The following is a 25,184-nucleotide window of genomic DNA, read 5'->3' as shown; positions in this document are numbered from 1 at the left end:
TGCCACTGCAATCCAGCCTGGGTGAAGAGCGAGACCTTATCTCAGAAAAAAAGAAAGAAAATTAAAAATTTGGTTCCTTGGTTGCACTAGTCACATTTCAAGTTCTCAATAACCATCTGTGGTTAGTAGCTATCACATTGTGTTGATGTGGGACATTTCTTTCATCACAGAGAGTTGAGCTGAGGCTTTGTCCTGAGTGAACAGCGAGTCCTCACTCAAACAGCAGTCGGGCTGGGCTAGAGGTCCCTGATAGGCCTTTCCAGCTCTTGGGGGACAGATCCAATTAGGAGGCTATTGCCATACCTTGGAAGGCACTGATCAAGATCCACGCAGAAAAGAAGAGGCAAATGAGAGGCAGAGGAAAGTTAAAAGAATTTAAGGGGCTAAACAAGAGGGAGGTACACAGATTACTTCGAGATTTCTTGCGTAGATACACGTGGAAAGTCATACTGAAGGAATATAGAATTAGGAGTACCAGACTCATCTGTTTGAATCTGTTTGTAGGTTAGAAGCCCAGGATCAGAATTCCAGAGGGAGGCTGGTGGAGACTGGAAGTGAAAGATTCCAGAATTAAAGAAGCCATTAGAATGGAAACCATGAAGATGGGCCATTTCCTTGGGGAAAGAGAGTGCAATGAAAGATGAGTGGAGGCCAGGGTTCGATCCCAGGTGTGTCCACAGTAAAGAAGCTGAGACACGGGAGAGGGCTGTGGAAGGACCCTGAGAGCAGGAGTGTTGCAACAAGCAAGGGTAGAGGAGGACAGATGCTGGGAAGAGCGCCAGGTGTGCCCAGCATGGAGTGAGAGATGGTGATGCTGGAGAGGCCAGGTTCCATGGGACAGCATGGTCCAAAGTCACCCCAGAGGAGATTCTTGAGTAAACAGTGGGGAATGAAATAGTCAACGATGCTGGAGGTGAAAGGACAAAGAGAAACAAGGAAACAAGAGGGAATATGAAGCTCAGGTTTCTTCTGAGGTGAGAAAAGAGAGAAGATGACAAGGTGGAAAGTAACGGCTGGGGCACAGTGGAGAGGGAGAGCCCAAAGATGCTAGAGGGAAGAGCATGGGGAGCCAAATCCTTTGGTGGGGGAGACCAGATGCGATATGGGATGCCTGTGACTGGCTGAGCCACAAAGGCCCTGCCCCTCTTCGTCCAGGACTGTTGGGAAGAGAGAGGCCCTCCAGGGAAGAAGAGAGGGCTTCTACTGGAGCCCAGATCTGATCTCTGGAGAGAGGAGGCCATCTGCTCAGAGGAGCTACGTGGAGGGCTGTTGTCATGGGCTGAATTGTGTCTCCTCAAATTCACATGTTGAAGCCCTAACCCTTGGTACCTCAGAATGTGACCGTATTTAGAAATAGGGCCTTAAAAGAGGTAATTAAATTAAAATGACTCCATTAGGGTGGGCCATAGTCCAATTTGACTGGTGTCCTTATAAGAAGAGATTAGGAAGAAGAGAGAGAGAGAGAGAAAGGAGCGAGAGAGAAAGATGGAGGAAGGGAGAAGGAGAGAGGAGAGCGAGAGAGACCAGACAGACGCACACACAGAGAAAAGACCATGTGAGGACACAGGGGAAAGATTGCCATTTTCAAGCAGAAACCTCGATCTTGGACTTCTAGCCTAGAGCTGTGAGAATCAATGTCTGTAGTTAAGCCACCCAGTCTGCCATGCTTTAAGTCAGCCCTGGAAGACTAATATAGCTGTGGATGGGCATCACCAGTGGGGTGGGCACCAGTGGGTGTGGGAAGGAGGTTGACAGTCCCTGGGGTGAAGAGCTAGGAGCGCAACATGAAACAGGGGACTCCAAAGTCCTGCCCCATACTTGGTGGCTCTGGGTAAACCCATTTGACTGGAAGTGAAGCCCTAACTAATCTTTCAGTGTCATAGTTAAATAGGATTGAAGGCCAAATTTTTATGTTTGTTCTGTAAATTTGGAGCTACCATTATTTGAATTGGTTAGCATTTGAAGCTGGCTTGGTTCCTATCAGTAAAAACAATTTTAAGTGTTAACAATGTTTTATATCTTATTCTATACATATTTTATACGACCATCTGCTGAAATCCACTAATTGTGTACTAGGCTTATAGGCAGAAAACACCTGATTGTAAAACCCGGTTTCTCAGAGGGAGCGTTTCACTTGGTTCTTATCCCAATCAAATACAGCAGGGAGCATCATAATGTCTCCATTTTATGAAAAAGGAGATGGCATCTCATAAAAGTCTGGTGACTTGCTGGGTTCATAAAACCAGATGTTCTGGAGCTGGAAATGGGACCCAAGCCTCCTGCCAGCCAGGGTATGGAATAAATAAAATTTGTTGTGGAGTTAAGCTACATTATAAAGAAAGTATAGCATACAGTGCATGTTTTTTTTTCTTTCTTTCTCTTTCTTTCTTTCTTTCTTTTTTTTTTTTTTTTGACACAAGGCCTTGCTGTATCACCCAGGATGAGTGCAGTGGCATGATCACAGCTCACTGTAGCCTCAACCTGCTGGGCTAAAGTGATCCTCCCATCTCAGCACTCACCCAGCTAATTTTTTGTCGAGAGTCACTATGTTGCCCAGGCTGGTCTCAAACTCCTGAGCTCAAGTGAGCTCCCACCTCGGCCTTCCAAAGTGCTGGGATTACAGGCGTGATGGTGAGTGAGCCACCATGCTCAGCCTAAGTGAATGCTCTAACATCAGCCCCTCCCCCCACCATCCCCCTCTCTGAAACAAACAGATCCCCAGAGGACTTCTCTGTCCTTTGGGGCAAGTTTGGCCCCTTCAGCTATGTGGTACACCACCCTGTTGGCCAGTTCAGCCTTACACTAACCTGAGAGCTCTCATGTAGCACCTGTGCTTCTTCTCCCCAGTCCAGGTCCTCAGAAGAGGGGACATTCTGCTTGTCCAGATGCCCAAACTCACAGTACTCCTTGGCTCACGAACTCGTTTCCTCTCCTCTGGAGTCACTCTTATTATCTTATTATTCCTGTCAGCCCTTTGTCTCTCATCCCCTTCTCTGACACCATAAACTTTATGTACTAGCCAGTCAGAGAGGAACATCCTAGAAGGAAAATAAAACCCAAGCACCTCTGCAAACTCCATAGTGGCTGCTGGCCACAGGACAGGCAGGGAGGGCAGAGCATGCCCTACTCAGGCTGCCCCTCTGAGGAGGGGCTCAGCCACCTCCTTTAGGCAGTCAGCCCAGGCAACACATCCTTCCTGGTAGAGCACTGCCCCAGCGTACTGTGCTCACCGCTGCCCTTTGAGCTCCTCTTTCCATCCCCTATTCTCTTGCCTCCATTTCCCCTGAAGCCACACCTCTCTCCTGAGCCCGTACCAATACATCCAACTACCTGACCATCATCTCCCAGGGAGATGCCAAACACGTACTGCCAGCCCACCATGTGCAAAACCAAATCCAAGACCTTTTCCTCACACCTGCTCCTTGTCCCCATTTCTCCCAAGGCCCCCTCCCTGCCCATATCCCCTGACTAATGCCTGTTGACTACACCAACTGAGCACCTCCTCAGTCTGCCAATTTCTACCTTCCCACCATCAGCACTGTAGTCCCAACTGCATCACCTCCTAGGCTTCTGGTCCCCTGTCCCCCATCACATCTGTCACACTGTGGCCAAAGTGATCTTTCTCAAATGCAAATATGATGTCACTTCACTGCCCGAATCTGTTCAGTGGCTGCCCACTGCCACTCAGGATCAAATTCAACTCGTCTTATGAGGTCTTTGAGCTCTGTCCCTGGCTTTCATCCCCAACTTTCTTGCTGGCTTTCCCAAGAGGGGACAACTTTCATCACACCCTCGACACTCAATATTAGTGGTTCTCAAAATTTAGCCTACATTATGATTGCCTGGAAAACTTAATAAAAACACAGATTCTTGGCTTCCAGGTGCTGGTGCTGCTACTGCTGCTGGTCCCTGCACCTTCCTTTGGGAAGTACTGCTCTGTAATCTACATGGAATGTCTTTCAGTTTCTGCAACACCAGGCTCTTGCCTTCGCTCCTTTGCACATGCTGGGCCCTCTTCTCTTGGATGGCTTTTGCACATTCTTTGGGCAGGTCCCAGCTCAAGTACCACTAATGCCCCGCTGGGTTCATGGCCCTCTGAGGTAGCTCCATCACAGCATTCATCAGGCACTGCTATTTCAGAAACCTGTCCCCAACATACACACTATGGCAAGCTTCTGGGGACAGGGATAGGATCTACCTTCTGTATCTGCAGTGCCCTAGCATAGTACCTGGCACATGCCTGATAAATGGCCATAAAGGAATGAGTGAAACCCTTAAGGATTTCTGTTAACCTGGGAATTCCCAAGGAACATTCTTCCCCAGCCCTGGGCACTGATGCTGAGAAATATAGCCCTGGGGCTTGAATTTTTACATAACTTTCTATTAAAAGGATCAGTTTCTGCTGTCGCATCTTGGATCAAAACTGCCAGGTGCTGAGCCTTCCACTCTAGATAGAAGATTGATATTAGAGGAAGTGAAATAGCCCAATAAAAACATGAGTCAAAACATTGGATCTGGAAGGCTCCTGGGAAACCTGGAGCAGGGGTGGGGAGGCCAGCCTCCTAATTGTCCAGTTAATCTGTTCCAGCCGACCCAAGCCCTAACCGTCCTGAGGGGGGGGAAAAGGAGGTCAGTAACCCACGGAAGTTTCCAGATGCTCAGTCTGAAAGCACCTGAATGCCTCACTCTCAAACATGGAAAATCAGCAGGGCAGAGAGACCAGAGCGAACGTTCGCAAGATAGGTGCAGAGCCTGAAGGTGGGTGTGCAGAGTCAAAAGGTCTGAGATAATGGAAAGCAAAGGAGAATTAGGGAACTAGCCCTACCAGCCTTGGGTATAGGGAGGTCCCTGGATGTCTGCCTCTCTGGGGACATTTCCCTTTTTAGGTAGGTAGTTAAAAATAGACATCAAATCCTTCACAATTCCCAAAATCAGCATGAACTTTCTGCCAAAGGCTCCTGAAAAGGACTCGGGCTGGGTTGAGTGTGGAGCGAGCACCCACCCCATAAGGCTGTATGGGAGCAGGGAGGAGATGGGGGCACCTGAGGACGGAAGGCTGAGTCCTACCACACTGGCCCTGGGTGACCTGACCCACTCCCCCACTGCACACACTGGCCCCATCCAGTACATCCTTACAGATATGTGGAGGAATATTGGTCATTTTCCCAGAATTAACATCTCTGGGCAAATTTCTTGCTCACCTTCCTCAAAGCAAGGACTGTCACACAAGAAGATTCCAAAGAAACAGCGCTCCTCTGATTACTGCAAACATCCATTCCCAAACCCCCAGGACGCAGAGCGTCAGGATGGTTATGAAAGAGGTGTGCTGGGCCAGGGGTGCCAGCATTGCTCGCTGGGTACCCTCCAGGTCCCCACTCTGGCCATTTCACTGGCTTATGGGAGACACTGGGAGAGTTGGGGAAGGAGTTGGGAGGAGTAGTGGGTGGAAGTTATAGGGTCACATACCTGTGGGTGGGAGTGTGCTAGGTAGGCACTATTCCTCCTCCCAGACCCACACTTTGGTTGGGAGTAACTGGGAGTTGGTGCCAGCTTTCAGAAACATTCATGGAAATAGCCCAGTCTCTCTCCCAGGGCCCCACATCTTTCACTGTCAGGCAAGTCTTGATGCCAAATCCCAACCTCTCTTCCACCTTTTGAATCCCATCAGGATTGAACATTCCCCCTGACCTGCAGAGGAATGTGTAAAAAAAAGATTTGATCCTGGGGAAATCTTGCATGGAAACTGGATACAGTTTTTAATATCCAGAGATGCTTTCAAATTGACACAACTTTCCATTTTAGAGGCAGACACATATGGGAGGTCTAGGCAAAGATATCTGAGAGTCTCATAATCTGGGATGTTCCAAAGTGACTGATGTCAGAGATGAAGCTCAGACCAAGGCCAGGCATGGACTACAAAGGGATGTTCCATCGGCATCATCCCCAGTGACAGAACCACAGTGGAGGCAGGGACCCTTGGAGCATGGGAACTTATGAACTGGTTTGAAAATCAAATATTTATGATAAACCTACTGAGGGACCAGCTACTGAAGTTTTGGAGATGAACAGGACCCGGTTAATGTCTTCAAGTTGTAAAAGCCCCACATGGATGCCCATTTATGTCTCTTCTGAAAGACCATCAATTTATGCAGACTGCTAGGAGGAATTCCTAGAGTCTACTATCAAACTGGCATCACCTCATGTGCATTTCCTAAGGCCACTTCTTAAGCCCCATCAATGCCTCCTTCACACAGCCAGCATGCTTGTCTCCCCTCACACAAAATTCCCAAGAACTCCCCTGGCCATTTGGGCCCCCTCCAGCTGGGACTCCCCTAAACCTGTATGCTTAAGGCCTCTTTCCCTCAGGACACTTTTGCTGCTGTGTGACCTAAACTATGCTTGCTGTAGCTTTGGACTCCTTCACACTTCAGATGATATGAAGGAGAGTTTTTAATCTTAAGTGAACTGTGTCACTCAAAAGCTTTCCATCCAATGGGCTGATGCTGATGTCAGAGTCGGGAAAGGCCTGGGGTCAGCTGGAGAAACTCCCCATTTAACTGGCAAGGAAGCCCAGGTCCAGAGGAATGAAGGGCTTTGACCAAGGCCACATATTTAATTACTGGGAGAACCAAGACCTTCGTCTCCTGCTTTCTACCTCATTGGCTTTCTTGCTGTGTCTTGTGCCTGAGTGTTGCCCCAGAACTGAGCATAGTAAGTTGGCACCCGGAGTCTGACAGGAGTATCTCTGTCTCCCCATGCCCTGCTCAAGCTTAGACGGAAGAGGGTGGGGTGTTTCTTCCCTGGGCCTGTGAACTTCTTTCCTGTTCCATCTCCAAAGGGAGGAGAGGACCCACTCTGGGCTGGAGAAGTACACGAAGTGTTTTAGGAGTGTTATTATTAAATATTCAACAGGAGAAAAAGATAGCCATGAAGAACATTATTGGAACAACTGACAATAAATGTAGACTGTGAATCAATTAGACAACAGTATTGGTTCAATGACAAATTTACTCTTTGATTTTGATTTCAATAGTTGCATTTTAGTTATGTTCTTAGGACAACAGAATAATTAGAAGTCAAGGGCATGATGTCTCCAATTTGGCCTAAAATGGTAGGTACCTATCTCTATCTAAATGAATAAATAAATGAATATATATAGAGAGAGAATGACAAAACAGTGAAACAAAATGTAAACAACTGGTGACTCTAAATAAAGAGCATACAAGAGTTCCTTGTACTATTGTTGCAATGTTTCTGTAAATTTGAAATTATATCAAAATAGGTATAAAAAATTCCCATCAAGAGGCACACAGCAAACACTGAGAGGTCTCAAGGTCCAGGGAGGCAAGCTGGCTGCAGCTCTCCTTCCCCCAGCTTTAGTGGCAGCCTAAAGCCAGTCCTATCAGCCAGTCCTCCTGCCACCCGCAATCAGCCAGGGGACATACGGCCAAGCCACATGTGGACAGCACAGAGTATGTCCTGAGACTGCGGCCAGGCCTGGGTGTAGTGGCCAGAACGTAGGTCAGGGTTGGCACTACAGTTCCACACCTTACTAGCTGTGAGACCCTGGACAGGACAGTTTAGTTCTCTGAGGCTCTGTTTAGCTCATCCCTAAAATGGGAACAGCTATTTATAGCGCAGTTGAGTGAGACTTGGCTGAAGTGACACAGATCGAGCTCCTGAGGTGCTCCCAGTGCACAGGCACTCGGTAGACCCTGATTTTATTCAGCCTGCAGCTGTCCTGAGACAGGTGCCCTCACAATCTTCACTCCAGCATCTGGGTGGCTCCTCCCTGTCTGCCTCCTCCCCATCTGATGTTACCATTTTCTCTCCAGTCAAACCACATAAACCGCATTCCTCTCCTTCAAAGCCTGACCCTGCTTTCCTCATCCCAAAATCCTCCCAAGCTGCTCCCACCTCCCCCCTGCACTTGTGAGTCGGTGTCTGGCAGGTTAACTTGTACTTCTGTCTGCTTTCTCTCACCCTGTCCTTGCTTGGGTTGGGGTGGATGCCCTTGGGTTTTCCCTCATGCTCCTCAGTGCTCAGCAGGGAGGGAGGTGTGCAGAAGAGGGACCTGGTCACCATCTGTTTGATGAGAAAATCACTCAGCCTCACCTCAGGAAAGATGGATTTCCCTCTTAGACTAGGTACTTCTCAGCCCTTGACACAGATGAACACACACACACACAGCCAGATCGCTCATGGAATCAGAGGTGTCTGGGACTGGGGATGGCAAAGCTAAGAGAAAAAGGCAGGTTGCAGAGGTGTACAGACTGTGTGATTCCATCTCTGTGAGGCAAAAACGCAACTGATGTACTTGTGCATGTATATAAAAATGCATGGAAAAAAGTCATTGAGGATTTTTGGGGCTTGAGTGGAATTGGGGGTAGATGAAAGAGGACTTTCATGTTATACAGAGTGTATTTCTATATTGTTTAAAATGCTTAAATAAGAATGTGTGCATATATAATGTATATAATTAATAAACTAAGAATTATCCTCCAAAGGGAGAAAAGAACGGGTGCAGACCTAAAAGACATCTTCACTTTCCATCTCTGGGCAGCCGCCTTCTCAGGACGCTCCAGAAACAAACCCCAGCGTGTCTCTCAGGCCCCCAGGGTACAGGCTTCTGAAGGACAAGAGGGCAGGGGTGCAAGCAGGTGGAGGGCAGCTGCAGCCAGCCTGGCACTGCTCTCAGTGCTGGGGCGGCAGGTTTGGGGTGACGGGGGTGGGGGGCGGGGCGGTGGGCCAGCAAAGGGGTACAAAGTGGCCATGACTTTGGAGTGTGTGGAGATACACACTGCCATTCTTTCAGGGGCAAGATGTCTGAAATTCCAACATGGGGGCTCTGCACACAGAGTGAGATCCAAGTGGCATCTACTGGAGTTAATCCAGTTGTGAATGTGTGTTTTCTGCAGAGATGAAGCACTTGCTGCCAGCCTGCTGCTCCCCTACTAACTCGGATGGAGCTTCACTCCCTCCTTCCAGCCTCCCCACCACAGGGTGCCTTGCTCTGCTCTCTGGGCAACACGATACTCTGAGGATGCTGATGTGAGGGTCCCCGAGGCGGGTCCACACTTAACAGAGGCAGCAGGGGAGACCCCCTTCTGCTTCTCAAGACCCACAGTGTGGGCACCAGGCTTCTCCCTGGAACAGCTGGTTTCCAGCTTGACTGCACATGGGGTGACCTGGAGCTTGAACAAATACGGAGGCCTGGCACCCACCCCTGAGATTCTGATGTAATTGGTCTGGGGGCAGGGAAAGTCTGCGTGGCAGTGGTTTAAAAGCTCCGCAGGTGAATATAACATGCAGCCAGGGGTGCGAGCCGCTGCTCCAGACTCGGACAGTGACAACTTGCATAGTGTTTCCACAGCCTCTGTTCTCAGGGCAGACAGCCCAACTCCTGCTCTGCTCATCGTCTCAAGCTTGTTTTCCTCCTCCACAGTTTGGCTCTGACCCCATCTCACCTCCTCAAAGGCTCATTGGAGTGGGTGTGCTGGAGCTGAGGGCTGGAGGCCGCCCACCAGATCAACCCCTGCACTGCAGCTTCTGCACCCAGAAGTGGGGGACAGCCATGCCATAGCCCCAGTTCACAGCCCCTGGTGCCCTTCCTACATTCTCTATCTCTTCTGCTCACGGTTTTCCATACCAAGTATAGCACGGGCCCAAGGAATATTTTTGGAAGATAAAATTATTAACCCATTCTCACTAGGTTTTTCTTGGTATTATGTATGCATTCCCAACAACTTATTAAATGTCCATTCTTGATATTCTCAGGCTATCTACCTTGGTTAAGTGTCAACGAGAAATTAATTCCAATTTCGCTGCCCCAACATACTGAAGGCTGCATTCCCCCAACAGCCTGGCTGGGATATGTTTGAGGAACCCAAGTTCATCATTAGGAAGGTAAGAATAAAACAAAGTCACAAACACTGCGTTGTAATGGAAGAAGATTGTAGTCTGAATTAATCAGGCTCAATTACTTTTCTCTATCAGTAGGGGCAATTAGGAGCTTATCTTTTTTTCTGTTTGTTTGTTTTAAAACACAGCATGTGCTGGGGATGTTCAAACGACTCTGCACCCTCTGTTGAAACTGTAGGTTTCAAAGGATAGTTCTGCTGTCAAAATTAGATTAAAAATTATAAGGGCAGCCAGGGTGACATTGTGACTTTTGAGGCCCTTCTGCCTTTATAGCCCCCTCCTCCACCAAAAAAAATGTACATAGATTTAATTATATATCAAGTATTATATTTGAATTATGTAAATTACTTTATAACTGCATGGGTATAAAGATGAATATATTCATGTTATGAATTACAACATTGTCTTTGACTTAAAAGTTCACTTTTTTCTTCTAATTTTATAAGCTATTACAGCATTTGGCAGGCCTGTAAAAGCATTGTGGACCCTACGCATGGTGCCTAATGGATGTGTGGGCTCTGGGGAAGCTGAGATCCAAAAAGAGGAAGGTAGCTGTCTATGGTCATGGAGAGTCTCCTTTCTCTCTCGGCTTCTTATACCACACTGCGATTTGCCTTCCATGAGCAAGGCACAGCATGTGTCATTCTGAAAGGTAATCGCTTGAACAGACTCTGTACAATGGAGGACGGAGGATGAGACCCAGACACGTCTCCGTGACACTGGGAAGGAGAGAGTGGAGGAGCCAGGTGTTGACTCTGGGGGCTGAGGTGAGGAAGAATTCAGGGATGAGGGACTTTTCAGAGGAGTTTGCCAGAAAGGTGTCCCATGGAGAGAGGTGCCAGAGAAGGCACGAAGGAAGGAACTGGTTCTGTTATTGGGCACTTCGGGGTGTGGGCGGACATCAGACTTCCAGGAGCTCGGGCAAGAGTGAGTGACCAGGAAGTGGGGGCTCTGAGGCTGCCCTCAGTCCCTGCCCCTGCCTCTGCCTGGTGAAGCTGGGCGAGTACTCACTCTCAGTTCCTAGCACGGGAGGAAGAGAGCTCTTGGGCCTCCGGGATTTCATCTCTGGGGCCTTGGTGTTCTCACTGGCCGGGGCATCTGGAACGAAACAGGTAACAACCAGCGTTAGTCAGCAGCCGCTGAGGAACTGAGCAGAGGGGGCCTCTCGGTCAAAATCCCACCTCGACCAAACTCCTCCCCCAACTCTGAGGGCCCTTTGTGCCTGCTGGATAGAACAGTGCCTGCGTCCAGGCAACCTCCTTCACCCTCCATGAGAGCACCAAAGAAGGGCCGTCCACTGCCCTGGGCCTCATTAATGCGGTGAAGACAGCACCGTCACCTTGGCAAGATGAGCGCACAGGCTGCCCTGGGAGCTTGGGATGATCCCCCAGGAATGCCATTGCTGGCAGAGTCGGGGCACAGTCACCCCTTGCTCACCCTCCAGGCTTTCTCCTCCATCAGGCCTTGTCTCCCTCCTGCTAGACATCCTGGGTCTCCAAAAGGTGTCTCTCCAATAGGGGGAGGGGGGACAGGGTCCCTGCTCTTGGGCTCATGGACTAGAGCTGGCACACAGCTTCTGATTTCTCCGACTTTCTTCTGCAGACCAAACTTTGCAGTGACAAACCAAACGGAGGTCTCTGAGCAGGCAGCCAGCACACCTCCCCTCTGAGACAGGGTCTAGGCCCCACTGTGGGGCCTCTGCTAGCCCTCCCCCAACAGGCCCAGTGAAGCTGGGCACAGCTGCCTGCTGGGCGGACCTAAAGATGCTGGGCGGTGCCTGCCCTTGGGCTCTGCTCCACACTCCCTCTGCCAGAGGAAACCCTCCCTCATGGAGGGCAAGCAGGGAAACATCACTTGGCTAGCTGGGCTGGGTGGGAAGGCCCTCACCGGCCCCCAGGACACTGTGGGGAAACCACCCGGGAAATGGGATAAGGAGGAGCTGGTTAAGTGGCTATCACTGGGCCCCAGCACGTTCACTGGCCTTCCTTTCCCCACAAGGAGCGCTCTTTTGGGGACGGCACTGAGAGACAGTCTCCCCCTTGGAGCCCTCTCCCTGGGCGTTCTTTTCCTGCTCCTGAGGAGAGGAAGCTCAGTGGGGGTGGGGGTGGGTGGGGGGACTTTCCAGCGGAGGCTTCACCACATTCCTGAGGCTTGGCTGGGGAGGAAAAGCCCTCTCACATCCGCCTCCAGGACTGGCAGTCAGGGCTGATCTTGCCTAGACTGGGCTCCTGGGGCTCTGAGGGGTGGGCACAGGGAGCAGAACTGGGGGCTGGGGACATCCTCCTCCCAGCAAATGGACTCTGAGCTGCCTCTAGATGCATTTCTCCTTCTGGGAGGCATTTAGGCTCCTCGCCTTCCCCAGAACATGGATCTGCCCACATGAGTCCCTCCGCTCATCACCACCACACAGGCTTCCTTCCCAGCCTAGCGCCTGCCTCCTCTCTGTTCCAGGCAATTCAGGGAGGAGGCCCTGTGCGGGTGTCGCAGGCTCATGGCAGCTCAGAAGCAGACAGGCCTCCAGGGGCTGTGGGGGCAATCCCCCACCAAAGACAGCGGAAAGCCCTGCATGCACCATTAGGGGCTTTAAGTGGGACTTCTTAGCAGTACATGACAGGGTGTGCGGGGGAGCAGACAGCCAAAGCAACCCTTTCAAGTAGCCCTTGACACCAAAACGCTTCCTCGCCTCCACTTCCCACTGCAAGCCGGACTCCTGCCACCTCCCATACGGGCAAAAGAGCCCCAGATGGCACATCAGGGGTCCCTGCTATCTGGAGTGGACACTCTCAAGTTCCTCAGAAGGCTGCCTGCAACCCAGCACACCAATTCCATGGGGACACAGAGAAGCAGAAAGCCGTAGGGCAGGGATGATTTCATTTTCTTACACTGGACATTTTCCCCAAGGATCATGGTCATTCTCAGCCACAGAAAAATCCTCTGGACATAGTTATTTGTCAGCCTCGGTGGATCTCAGCCTCAGCTGTATGTTAGAAGCACCTGTGCCAGGGTATCTCACCTCACAGGTCCTGGTTTCATTGGTTTGGGTTGGGGTCTGGGCATGGTATGACCCAGAAGCTCCATGGATGACTGATACTTGGCCAACAGAAAACTCCTCGTCTCTCCTCAAGCACAGGGAGTGCACAGGGAGTGGCTCCAGGACTATTCCAAGAGGCAGAAAAACCTGGCAGTGCTTCCCCTTGATATCTGGGGATGAGGGTGCCATAAACCAGGGGCATGGAGTCAGTCTAAGCTTCCCTTGTCCGGGGCTCTCCCTTCTTCCCTTCCTTGAAGACCAGCATTTCTAACCGTCGCCGATGACAATGTAAAGAAAGGTGTACCCAGTAATTGTTTCGTTTGTTTGGTCCTTTTTTTTTAAATGGAATCTCACTCTGTCACTCAGGCTGGAGTGCAGTGGCATGATCTCGGCTCACTGCAACCTCTGCCTCCCAGGTTCAAGTGATTCTCGTGCCTCAGTCTCCTGAGTAGCTGGGATTACAGGCGTGCACTAACACGCCTGGCTAATTTTTCATATTTTCGGTAGAGATGGAGTTTTGCCATGTTGGCCAGGCTGGTCTTGAACTCCTGGCCTCAGGTGATCTGCCTGCCTCGGCCTCCCAAAGTGCTGGGATTACTGGCATGAGCAACCGCACCTGGCCCTTCTTAAGGAACAGGAGTACAGGGCAGAGTATGTATGCAGTTCTGCACTCCTTGGCTTCAGCACTCATTCTCCTGGTGAGTCTTGCAGCATAGAGGAGGCAGAAGGATCGGGTTTGCTTTTTTAACTGATGAGTAAGCTGAGGCACAAGAAAGCAAAGGATAAGAGGCCCAGTTTTCCTGGGTTCCTGAAAGAAGGGCAGCAGGGACTGAGACTCCTTCTGTCCTCATGCAGTTGTGTTGGGCTTTACTTCCAAGCATCACCACAGTAGAGACCAAGAGAGAACAGCTCTAGCTTTGGCTTTGTCATCAGCAATCTTGGGAACTTGGAGAAATAATTTAAACTGTCCCATGTCTCTGTTTCCACATCTGTACAAGGGAATCACTTTTTTTCTCTACCTCATGGTGTTCCAAAGCCCAAAGGAGAGAACACATGCAACAGTGTTTTGGAAAGCAGGAAATGATCGTTTATCAGCCGGGTGTGGTGGCTCACGCCTGTAGTCCCAAGACTTTGGGAGGCCAAGGCAGGCGAATCACTTGGACCCAGAAGTTCAAGACCAGCCTGGGCAACATGATGAAACCCCATCTCTATAAAAATTACAAAAATTAGCCGGGCACTGTGGCATGTGCTTGTAGTCCTTAGCTGCTTGGGAGGCTGAGGTAGGAGGATCACCTGAGCCCACAGAGCTTGAGGCTGCAGTGATCATGCCACTGCACTCCAGCATGGATAACAGAGTGAGACCCTGTCTCCAAAAAATGAAAAAAAAAAAAAAAGAAAATGATCACTTACCTATGAATTAATTCCCCTTGATAGCCACATTCCCTTACCTACTTCTGAGTCAGCTTTAAAATTTTCCACCTTCGGAAAGCCCTCCCTGCCCTGCCCCATCTGCCGCTGCCTCCGTCCTCGGCTCTAGGGTGCTGGGGTTTCACTGGACGTGTCAGTACACTACCCTGTAATGTGCTTTGAGTCTTATTTTCCGAAGTTCCTGCAGCACTTTATCTTTCCATCTGGCCATGAGGAAAGGGGCTCAAGTCCCCCTTTCAAACGAGGCACACCCCAGACTCGGAGCCCAGGAGGTGACCGCACTCCACCTAAAGTGTCAGCATGGTGGGGCTGTGCATGCACCACAGGGCCCTGCCAGGGATGCAGAGCCAGCAGACCTCCATGCCAACTGCAGCAAGGAGTGGGCTGGAAGGGCCATGTGCCTAATCAAAACCAGCTTTGTGCTCACATGACTGCCCAGGGGATAAAAATAATAGTAATATAAGTTTAAGAGCAGCTTGTATTTTCTATTTTAATCATTTTGTGATGAAATTAAACTCCATTGCTAGATCTAGGCCCCTAAGGCTGAAGTCCTTAGCTTGTGTCCCCAAAGAAGTGTGGGGAAGGAAGATGGAGGTGTGGGGAAGTGGGGGGCCTCTACATGGAGGGGAAAACGTGTCCTTCTATGGACAATGCCTCACCCCTTCCACTCCTGGGCTCTGGACTCAAGCTGTCTAGGCAGCAATTTTTTTTTTTTGTCTCCCTCAAGAGGTTGGTTCCCTGAACTTTGACCCCATGCAGGGGGCGTGAGGTCTTGGGAAGCTTCTTGGAGGGGTCCAGCTTCTAGGGGCCCCCAGTGGGGCAGGGCAGAGGGGCTGGGCTTCAGCTTCTCCCTGGGTTGGCTCATCCCTCCTTGCTGGCCTCTCTCTCTGACTGAGTGCAAGCAGTGTGCTAGCATATTAAGGAGGAGAGATCAGGATGCTCGCGCTTCTTTCTGGCTCTGCTGCTTAGGAGCTGTGAGTCCCTGGGCAAGTTCCTGAACTTTTCTGAGTCTGAGCTTCCTCACAAGGAAAACGGAAATAACATCACCTCAAGAGAAGAGTAAGGGAGGTGTGACGAAGTCAGAAGGTGATGGCTGACATTTACTGGGTACTGACTCCATGTATGCACGGTGCTAAGTGCTTTGTGTTGATCTATACCATCAGATCAGGTTGAACTATACCATTCACCAGTATTGAAATGTTTTTGACCTACAAAAACAGCAATTATATTTAGTTCCACATAGTACCTGTTAGTTGTCTGTGATGATTTAAAGAATAAATCTGGGCCAGGCGCGGTAGCTCATGCCTGTAATCCCAGCACTTCGGGAGGCTGAGGCGGGTGGATCACCTGAGGTCAGGAGTTCGAGATCAGCCTGGCCAACATGATAAAACCCCTTCTCTACTAAAAATACAAAAATTAGCAGGGCGTGGTGGCAGGTGCCTGTAATCTCAGCTACTTGGGAGGCTGAGGCAGCAGAATGGCTTGAATCCAGGAGACAGAGGTTGCAGTGAGCCGAGATTGCACTACTGCACTCCAGTCTGGGCAAAATGAGCAAAACTCTATCTCAAAAAAAAAAAATAAATAAATAAATGTGGGAGTGGGAGCAGACTTAGTAATATGGCAGGGCCAAGGTCAACAAAGGAGGGGTGGGTCAAAATCAGCTAAGCAATAATCAGAAGTGCCCAGGGGCCAAGGTAACAGTGGACCACAGTGGTTAGGAAACGAGGCTTGGATTTAACTTCCCACTCTGCTACTTAGGGTGACCTTGAACAGGTGACTCAGTCTCTGTATGCCTAGGATGAGACTGTTGTTACTATCATTCCCCTGAAGCCCTCCTGCAAGGTCACCAATGACCTCAATGTTGCCAAACCCAATAGCCAATGCTCAGGCTCATCTTTATTTGGCAGCAGCACCTGACACGTTTTTCTTTCTTTTCTTTCTTTTCTTTCTTTTTTTCCTTCCCTTCCTTCCCTTCCTTCCCTTCCTTCCTTCCTTCCTTCCTTTTATTCAGACAGGGTCTCCCTCTGTCCCCCAGGCTGGAGTGCAGTGGTTCAATGTTGGCTCACTGTAGCCTCAACCTTCCATGCTCAAGCTTCCTCCTGGCTCAGCCTCCTGAGTAGCTGGGACTACAGGCATGCCCCACAGCAGACAGCCAACTTTTGTATTTTTTGTAGAGACAGGGTTTCACCATGTAGCCCAGGCTGGTATTGAACTCCTGACTCAAGCAATTCACCTGCCTCTCAAAATGTTGGTATTACAGGCGTGAGCCACCACACCCGGCCTGGAACATTAATCTTGATCATTCCTTTTTTTGAAGTTCTTATCATTTGGTTTCTAGGACACCCCCATCTCCTGGGTTTCTTCCCATATCACTGGAGTACTTTCTTCTTAGTCTTCTTCGCAGGCCCCTGTCCTGCCCCTGCCTCTCTCTCTCTCCCTCTTCTTATCTTCACCTCTGTACTCTCCAGGGACCTCATTCAACCCCAGGGCAGTGAATGGCCTCTGTGTGTGGATGGCTCCCCATATCCTGCCTCCAACCCTGACCTCCCCCTCAACTTCAGGTTCATCTAAACACCTGCCTATGTGACAGGACTGCTTGAGAGGTCAAATGGGCATCTTAAACTTCACATGCACTAAACTCTTGATCGTGCCCTCCCCCCCACCCCACCATTGATCTTCACTCCCCCCATGAAAACTAAGAGTCATCTTTGACTTCTCTCTTTCTCTCTCTCTCCATACCCAGCTCATCAGCAGCTCCTATCAGCTCTATAGCCAAAGAGGTTATGAATCTGATCACTTCCCGCCCCTGTTGTGGCAACCCCCGATTGTGCTCCCTGCTTTCCCTCTGACTCATCCTGGGTCTGGTCATCACATGGACATGAGTGATCCTTCATAAATGTCCAGTGTTGGCCCATCACACTTAGAATAAAATCTCATTTTTTTTGGTCATAGCCAACACTGCCTGGATCTGGTCCACAGTCCTCCTCAACCTCACTTCCTACCATCCTGCCCCTTGCTCATGGCTCCACCACCCTGGCCTCCTGCCTCATCCTGAAATGCCTCAAGCACAGTGTCCTCAGCTCAGGGCTATGCTCTCGTTGTCACCTTGTCCCTCTTCCTTCCCTGGCTTCCTTCAGTCTCTGTTCAAATGTTCCTTCCTCAGAGGGGCCTCAGCGACCACCCCGTCCAAAAATGGTACTCCCTTCCCCATTACCTTGCTTTGCTTTCTCCATAGCTGGTGACATTACCTGAGGATATGACACAGCTGTTCACCTGCATTACTGCCTCTCTCCCACTAGAAAAGTCCCAAGAGCTGGAACTTCTCCGACTTCATTTACTGTGTTAAAACCAGCTCCTACGGCAGTGCCTGGCAAAGAGTGGGCACTCAGATACTTGTTGAATGACTGAGTGAGGGCATGAGTACCCACTGGAGTGTCCCTCCCTATCACAATCATGCATGACCCTCTGTAGTCACAAAGCCCTGGTCTCACTGGTACCAAAAGCTGGGTGCCCTAGCCAGGGTGGCTGGGGACAGGAGGCCTGAGTTGAGAACGACTGGATGAGCCAGTGAGGGGCTAAGGTGCTTTTTGACTCCTCTCATGGGATTCTGGCCTAGGAAGGACTTAGTTTCCTCACTGCTCATCTGGGTTGGAACGAGAGTAAAGGGGTTTCCGAGTCCCATGTGCAGAAGGACCTCCCCGCAGGGAGGGCTATTACTCAGGAAGGTCTGGATCACTCTGGGAACGGGCCCCGTCGTGGTAATTCACTGTCCAGGGAGGCTGCACCAGGCTGTGGAAAGGGGCAGGTTTCTGAGCCAGACACTGAGTCCTGCCAGGATATTTCATGTTGTAATTCACCGTGCAGGGTGGAGCCCCAACACTGGATCTATGCCTGCTGTCTGTGGGGCCCGGAAGGCAGCTGACCCTTGGTAAGCCTTGGTTTGCTCACTGAGAGAGACACCCTGCTCAGCTGTTGCACAGACTAAAAATGCAAAGTGCACAACAGTCTCTGGCCAGGGCAGGCATTGAAGGTCAGCTTGTTCTCCTCCCGGACGAGTTTTCGGGCAAGTCCACATTTACTCTAGGTTCTAACTCCCTTCTATGTGGCACAAGTTAACCCTTGTCTTCTGCTGAGTTCAGAAGGAAGGGTGATATGACCACAATCAAGAAAGTACATAAACACCCTTTCTCTTAGGAAAAAGACCCAAACACATGATTAAAATAGCCAGCTGTGCTGTGTTATAAAGGTGACATCCCTTATCTTTAAGATATGAGGCAATCAGTAGTGTGGGTAATGCGGACTGGCCAATGAGCCCCATTTGCCTCATTTTTATGAGATTTTGAAAGATATGTTGGCCTCAGATGTATGGTCTCAATGGTGTTTGGCACAGGATGAGTGAGTGATAGTGACTTTCAGGGGCCAGGCCAGCCCTGCTGAGTGGCTGAGGTAGCCAGTCTAAAGTCAGCACCAGCTGTAGTCCCATCGCCTAGTGGAGATGGACCTCATTGCCCCATAAGAGGGATGAAGGCCTAGTTCTGTGCAGAGGTCGGGTGGGCAGTTGCAGCTGGAGACACGCTGGAAGAGCCCACACAATGGCTGGGCTTGAAAATTCAGTCACTGTTGCTCCTTAGGGCAAGTAGTTCTTCAATGTATTCTGATTCATGACTCCTTTTAAGAATTCGACTAAAAACTACGGACCCCTTTCTTCAGAAAGATGCTCCAACCCACATAACGCAACATTTTGCCTGTAATTTCAGGGGATGCACAAACCCATTGGGATCCCCAAGTCAAGTATGATTGATGCTTTGGGGAACAGGGAGAGCTGAGGGGATGAGGGGACAGAATGAGGGCAGGAGACCTAGCCTAGCCAGTGGGGTGGAGCACCAGACGATAGAAAGGTGACAGGGGAGCCGTCAAGGCGACCACAGTCCTTTACCACTTTCCTAGAGAGGCTCTTGATGAAAAACTAAAGCTAAATGTGGGTGAATGCCCACCCAGCACACAGGACGCTAATATATCTGCAAGCATAGCAACAAGTAAAGAAGAGCAGGGGGAAGAGGCTGGCCTTATCCTTTCTGTCAACAAAACCAAACCCAATGGACTGAGAGTCGGTCCTGTTATCTCAGCTGGGCTCCCTCCTATCACTTTTCTAGCTCTTCTTCCAAGACCTAGCTCCCAATTTGCAGCTGGAGGTCAAACTCTGCGTTTGAAAGAATTAGGGATAAATAATGATGGTCATCAAGATTAGCGGAGCGGACAAGGGAATCTGCCAGCAGACTCTGGGCAAACAAAGCCCTTTAAGTTGCAGAATGAATTTCCCAAACCTTTAAAAAAAAAAAAAAAAAAAAAAAAAAAGAATTCCCAAGTGTATTCAGTAGGAGAAAAGGAAATTTCATCTTGAAAACAGATCTGGAAAAGGTGCTGACATTTTACAGATAAGGAGAATGAATTGCTCTCCTGCCTTCAGGTAGCCATGCAAATAGGACCTAAAGAGGTTCCAAAAGCCGATAACCTCCTTCACTAGCTCAGGAACTTCCTTCACTAGCTGAGTCCCAACTGAGCAGAGGGGTATTAGAAGTGGGCTTTCCCAGAAACGCTATACTTTACTAATGCAGCACCTGTACAGAAAGAAGCAGGACTGTGATCTGAGTGGGTGACAGCCTGGCTGAGGACAGACTCCCACACAGGAGTCATCCGCCATAGCATCCCCTGTGCAGAACTTCAAAACATGTGACCCACGCCCCCTCTGAATTGACCATAAACTTGGACCCATTGAGTCTGCTTCCTTAGACTCAGAGCCCCTCTAGCACATACACGCACAAATCTCCAAGGAGAAGTACACAGTATTAGATGAGTTCAGCTTACCTTTCGGCTATTAACAATTAATTCGTGTTGCCATTGTGTTTTTACAAAAAAGACATTCTTTTCCACCTCTCTCCTATTCATCATGTTCCATAGAGCTCAGCTTTGTGATCAGGAAACCGACTGTAAAGTCCAGAATGAGGACACGGGCTCTACATGGTGTGGAATGGTAGTGAGACACACTAGGACTTCAGAACTCAACTGATCACACCCAGGAGGGAGAAGAACAAGCAAGCTGGGCTTCAAGATGCCTTATTTGGACACTAGCTTTTGATGTGTCTCTGATGGTTATTAATCAGACATTTCAAGGGCAAGAAACTATTTCCCCAAGACTACTTTTTGAGACATTTCCAGGTAAGTGCCAAATACAAAGAAATGATACTGGGTTGTGAGTCTTGGGATGGGGTTCTGGTCCTGGCTCGGTCCTAAATGCGCCAGGAAACACCCTCCCCCTCCATTGCATTTCCTCGTCTAAATCATCACGAGGTTCGTCCTACTTCTCAGGCTCCAATTCTACACTCCTCAGGAAGGAGAGAAAAAAGAGTCACGAATGCACTTCTGGCATTTCCCTAGGACAAAGCCCAGTTCCTTGCAGCTTGGCACTGCCTCTTCCTAACACAGAAACTCCACTAAGACCTGGCAGGCCTGCTGTCTTCCCGACGTGTCCTCCCACCTCCCTCTGCAGTATTATTATTATTATTATTACTGTTTTGTTTTGGCAGAGGCTGCCTGTCCTCTCCATCCAGAGACTTAGTCCCAACTCACCTCCTCTAGGAAGTCTCCCACATGGGCCCCGCTCTGCTCCCTCCTCCTCACGGCTGACCCTGCTGGGTCCGTCCTGCCAGCTCGGACACTTGTTTGTTGTGTAGCTTTTGTAAAATACTCTGTAGTCATTTTCCTGTGGGTGTGTCTTTTCTACTGCCCAGTGCCCCAGCTTCCCAGCTCAGAAGGTTCTGGGTGTGGGGGTCAGGACGGGGAGGGGGACAGGATGGCCAAGGGAGGGGTGAAGAAAGAGGCCATGTAGGTGATCAAGTAGAGCTGCCACTTTCCTTCCTGTCTCTTTTTCTCTTGGCAAAAGATAGGTTGACATCCAAAATGAATGCCTTTGGGCAGGGAGGGTAGTGTTGGGGGCAGTTCTGTCTCACAGGCAAGGCATGGTAGGGAAGGGAGGGGCTGAGAAATGGAACCCCCGTGTATGGGTAAGTGGTGATGGGTGGGCATGACCTACCGTCCACGGTGACTTGGCAGGAGCACTCAGCCTGGCCAGCATCATTCTTGGCTACACACTTGTACAAGCCTCTGTCCTCAGGCAGTGCCTTCTCAATGGAGACGGAGCAGAGTGAGCCTGGGGAGGAAGAATTGTTGAGTGAACCAGGTGTGGTCATAGTACCTGCCCTGGCATCTGGAGCACAGCAGGTGAGTGTTAGTCACACGGGCAGCCTCTGGGAGCCCAGAAGTCAGAGGCCTTGTGGGAACCAATCCCCTACTCCTCACCAAAGCCAGGGCACTTTCTGCTTATAACCCATGTCCAAAATAACTGATCCCTAAATCCGTTCCTTCCTGATACCTCCTCCCCTACTCCAAAGAATCCTCTTGTGGGGACATAATGAAAGCTGCAAAAGAAGGTAAAGAAATAGCCTCTGCCTTTGGAGACCATCCAATACAATAGAAGGAGAGGTACACAGGCCCTGCCCCCTGGTCGTCACCAAGAGAGAAAAGGAGTCCGACACAGGGTTACAGACCTGTTAGGAACAGTGACAGGTGAGGGGGTCCCACTCTGTTTACAGCAGTGATGCTGTGACTGCATTCTGGAAAAGGGAGCTTTGAGCAAAGAAGTGGGTGGAGGAGGCGAGGAGCACTTGTCCAGGAGGGGCACTGGCCTGTGGGAAGATTTGTTGGGAGGTGGTGACTACAGCCAGGGCCCCAGGAGCTGACTTTTTAGGAAGGGTGTCTGAGCTGGAGAACCACGGCCAATGAAGGGCACTGGGCCTGCAGAGGGGCCCTCTGGGGCTGCCTCCCTTCAGAGTTGGGTCTTCTGGTTGCCCCAGAGAGAAGTGGGGATGGCCTTCCTTCTCCATGGACTCTCCCCTGGGCCTGCCTTCACTCCCAGCACCATCTTCTGGCCTGGTTTGGGGAAGGAGGTGTCAGCTAGGCACACACAGGAATCTGGGGTCTGGTCCTGGCCCCTGCCAGCTCTCTCATCCAGGGCTGGTTACTTCTCCTCTGTGAGAACCTTGAGGAGGTTCCCCAGGGTGTGGAAAGAGGCTTGCTGGGCCAGGCAGAAGGGCGGCAGTTCCCAGTTCTTGCTTTCAGATGCACAAGCAAGTGAATAGCAGGGCACCCTGCTCAAAGCTGCCCCTGTTGTCAGGGCAGCAGACATCACACAAGAGGACAGAGCCAGGGCCACGTACACTCTGCCGCCTGGAGCTGCCATCTCATGTCCCACAAGCTGCTGGCATTGGGAAGGAAGAGCTGGGTGCATTCTGGGTGGACACCAACTACTGTCCCTGCCCCCCATTACACAAATGCACAGACTTGACCAGCAAATACAAGGAGATTAGAAAGAGGAAAGATGACATCAGTTCTGCTCAGAAAACCTCACTAAGGCTGGAGGAGGAAGTAAGGGTGTAATATTGCCCTTTACTCCTTGCCACCTGGGTAATGTTTTAACAGAGAAACCTTCATCCTATAAACCACCTGTGGCAAGAGGGCTGATCTGTACCCTACTCCCAACCTCTTATACCCTTATATAGACCCCAACCCCTGGGAAGGCTTCACTGTGTTTTCTTCCCTTTGTGGTTAGGAGACAGAATTTGTAGAAACTGTAATGGAGAGGATTTAGGCTGGAATTTTAGGAAGTCTGTCATAAGAGTAAGAATTGTGAGGCACAGGAGTGGGGAATGAGGATAACTATGTCCTGGAGAGAGAACTTTCCATTCATCTGGGTGGGCAGGAGGATGCCAAGATGACCTCTAGCCCCAACTAGAGGGGCTCAGAGGCTTAGCAGAGACCAATCCCGTCTGGAAATTTTCCCTCAAGTCAGGGTGGGGCTAAGGCTTTGGGAACAGATATCCCACCCCCAACGCACATCCTGTTCAAATCCTTGATTTTCTTTCAGTTTCAGTCCCTCAGCTGCCTTGAGCCCTACGTCAAAATGATACAAGCTGCAAAGACAGTACACAGAGAGTAGGGGGCATGTGGACCTGGCCCCCGCCTCCTCTCCCAGGTCAAGGCATGGGGCAGGCAGCTTTTCCAACCTGCCCAGAGCCTGGACCCCTGGCCATGTGCATGGGCTTGGGGAGGCCCCCCTGGTAGGCTTGCAGGCTTGGCTACCCCAGATGAAGAATCTGGTATTTCCTGTGGGACAGTTCATTCTTGACCTCCAGAAGAAAAGCTGTTTCCCAGAGGTTTTTTTTGAGAAGCCTCAGCCTGGTGGGGAATTTTGAGAGGGAGATGAGGGGGATGGGAAAGGTCAGCACCACTGCAGAGCTCTGCCTGGGAGAGCCCCTCAGGGCTGTCGTGGAGTAAGTGCTCCTGGGTCTGAAGCTCTCCTAGCTCTCTCCTTTTCTGAGTTGAGGGCAGAGGGGAGGAAGGGGATGTGGATGGAGGGAGGTAGCTTCCTGGAGGTTCTGCTATAGGACTGCCTCCATCAGCCTACCCAGCCCACCTGGCAAGCCCAGATGGTACCACTCATCTCCAGGTCACCCCTGCAGGCATGGTGTCCTCCTTGTTCCCCCAGTCACCCAGGCCTAGGTGGACCTCTTCTGTGCTCCCAACTCTGAGCTCATCCATGTCAAAGCACGGCTCACAAGGCCATTGCCGACTCGCATGCCTGTCTCCCACATCAGCTCTCAGAGGGGAGTGACCCTGTCTGTCACCAGTGTTTTTCCTGAGCCTGAAATGCAGTCACAGTAAAACATATTTGTCATTCTGAGAAGGATGAAGGCGTGTTTCTGTAGCAGGTGATCTAGTAGGATCTATGTAAGAAAATATCACAGTCAAATATAACTTACTACTGAAAAAGATAATATATGGTTTCTGAAAAAAAAAAATTCAGAGTTCTTCAAGTGGGTTATGCACACAACAAAGGGGGCTAGAATAATGCCTTGCTCATAGTAGATGCTACATAAACCAATTTTTCGTAGGATGAACTTACATGGGTTTTTAAAAAGCCTTTGCAAAATTCTACCCTGAAGGCAATTACAAATGAATTACCTATTCACAACAGCAACTAAAATGAATCCTCATTGTTAGACTGGGACAAGTGTTTCGCCAGGAGGAGGAGCCTGGCCCGGAGACAGGAAACAAAGCATAAAGATAAAGCCCTTCTCAGGCCACCACAGAGCTCCCCTCAGCTCAGGGGACCATCGGCCTCCCACCCCTCAGCACAGGCATGTCCCGGAAGGGTTGGGGAAAGACTTGGGGGCAGAGGGCAGGCCCAGCTGGTGGTAACTGTGAACCCCATCAGCCCTACAGTTCTAGGGGTGCAGGAAGAGGAATGATACCTCCACATGTCTGTGTCCTGCCACAAATCAACTAGGGGTCAACTCCAGCCCAGGCCGTCAGATCTCTTCTGCTCTTCTCAGCATGAAAGGGGGTGAACTAAATGGGGTGATGTAATCTTGTTTGGGGGGGTCTGTGGGCTATGAACCCTATCTAAGCTACAGACATCAGAGAAGTCCCCTGAAACCTAAAAACAGCATGTCCACTAGCAGTCAGTGTAAGCAGATACACAGGTTGATGGGGAGGGGACAGTGCAAGAGTCTCTTGCGGCCAAAGGTGGGTGACAACAGGAAGGCATCCTGGAGGAAGTGAATCTTGTTTGTAGCAGAGCTGACAGAATGGGGATCAGTGCAGCGGAGCAAAAAGGGCTCCAAGTCAGGAAGCCAGGGGCAGGGCAGGTGCTGAGCTGAGCGTGAAGGACGCAGGACGGGAGGCCAGT

The 25,184-nt window shown here is 50.3% G+C and overlaps 1 protein-coding gene across 2 annotated transcripts in view; it reads right to left on the bottom strand.

Moving 5' to 3' along the window:
- Positions 1–25,184, bottom strand: part of MYLK (myosin light chain kinase) — a 226,897-nt gene that overhangs the window by 63,972 nt on the left and 137,741 nt on the right. Inside the window, exons 17-18 of one of the 2 annotated variants that reach the window (XM_011971548.1) lie at positions 21,471–21,587; positions 10,933–11,019 (exon numbers count right to left, since the gene is read on the bottom strand). In XM_011971548.1, the coding sequence (XP_011826938.1) occupies positions 10,933–11,019; positions 21,471–21,587 (204 nt within the window). Of the gene's footprint in view, positions 1–10,932; positions 11,020–21,007; positions 21,124–21,470; positions 21,588–25,184 lie in introns of those variants that run through there. The other variant, XM_011971549.1, reaches the window with a different exon arrangement.

The sequence above is a fragment of the Mandrillus leucophaeus genome, unplaced genomic scaffold (assembly GCF_000951045.1).
Source record: "Mandrillus leucophaeus isolate KB7577 unplaced genomic scaffold, Mleu.le_1.0 Scaffold123, whole genome shotgun sequence".
NCBI classification, from domain to species: domain Eukaryota; kingdom Metazoa; phylum Chordata; class Mammalia; order Primates; family Cercopithecidae; genus Mandrillus; species Mandrillus leucophaeus.
Note: the sequence above shows the minus strand (reverse complement) of the source record. Positions and strands in the feature narration are given on the sequence as shown.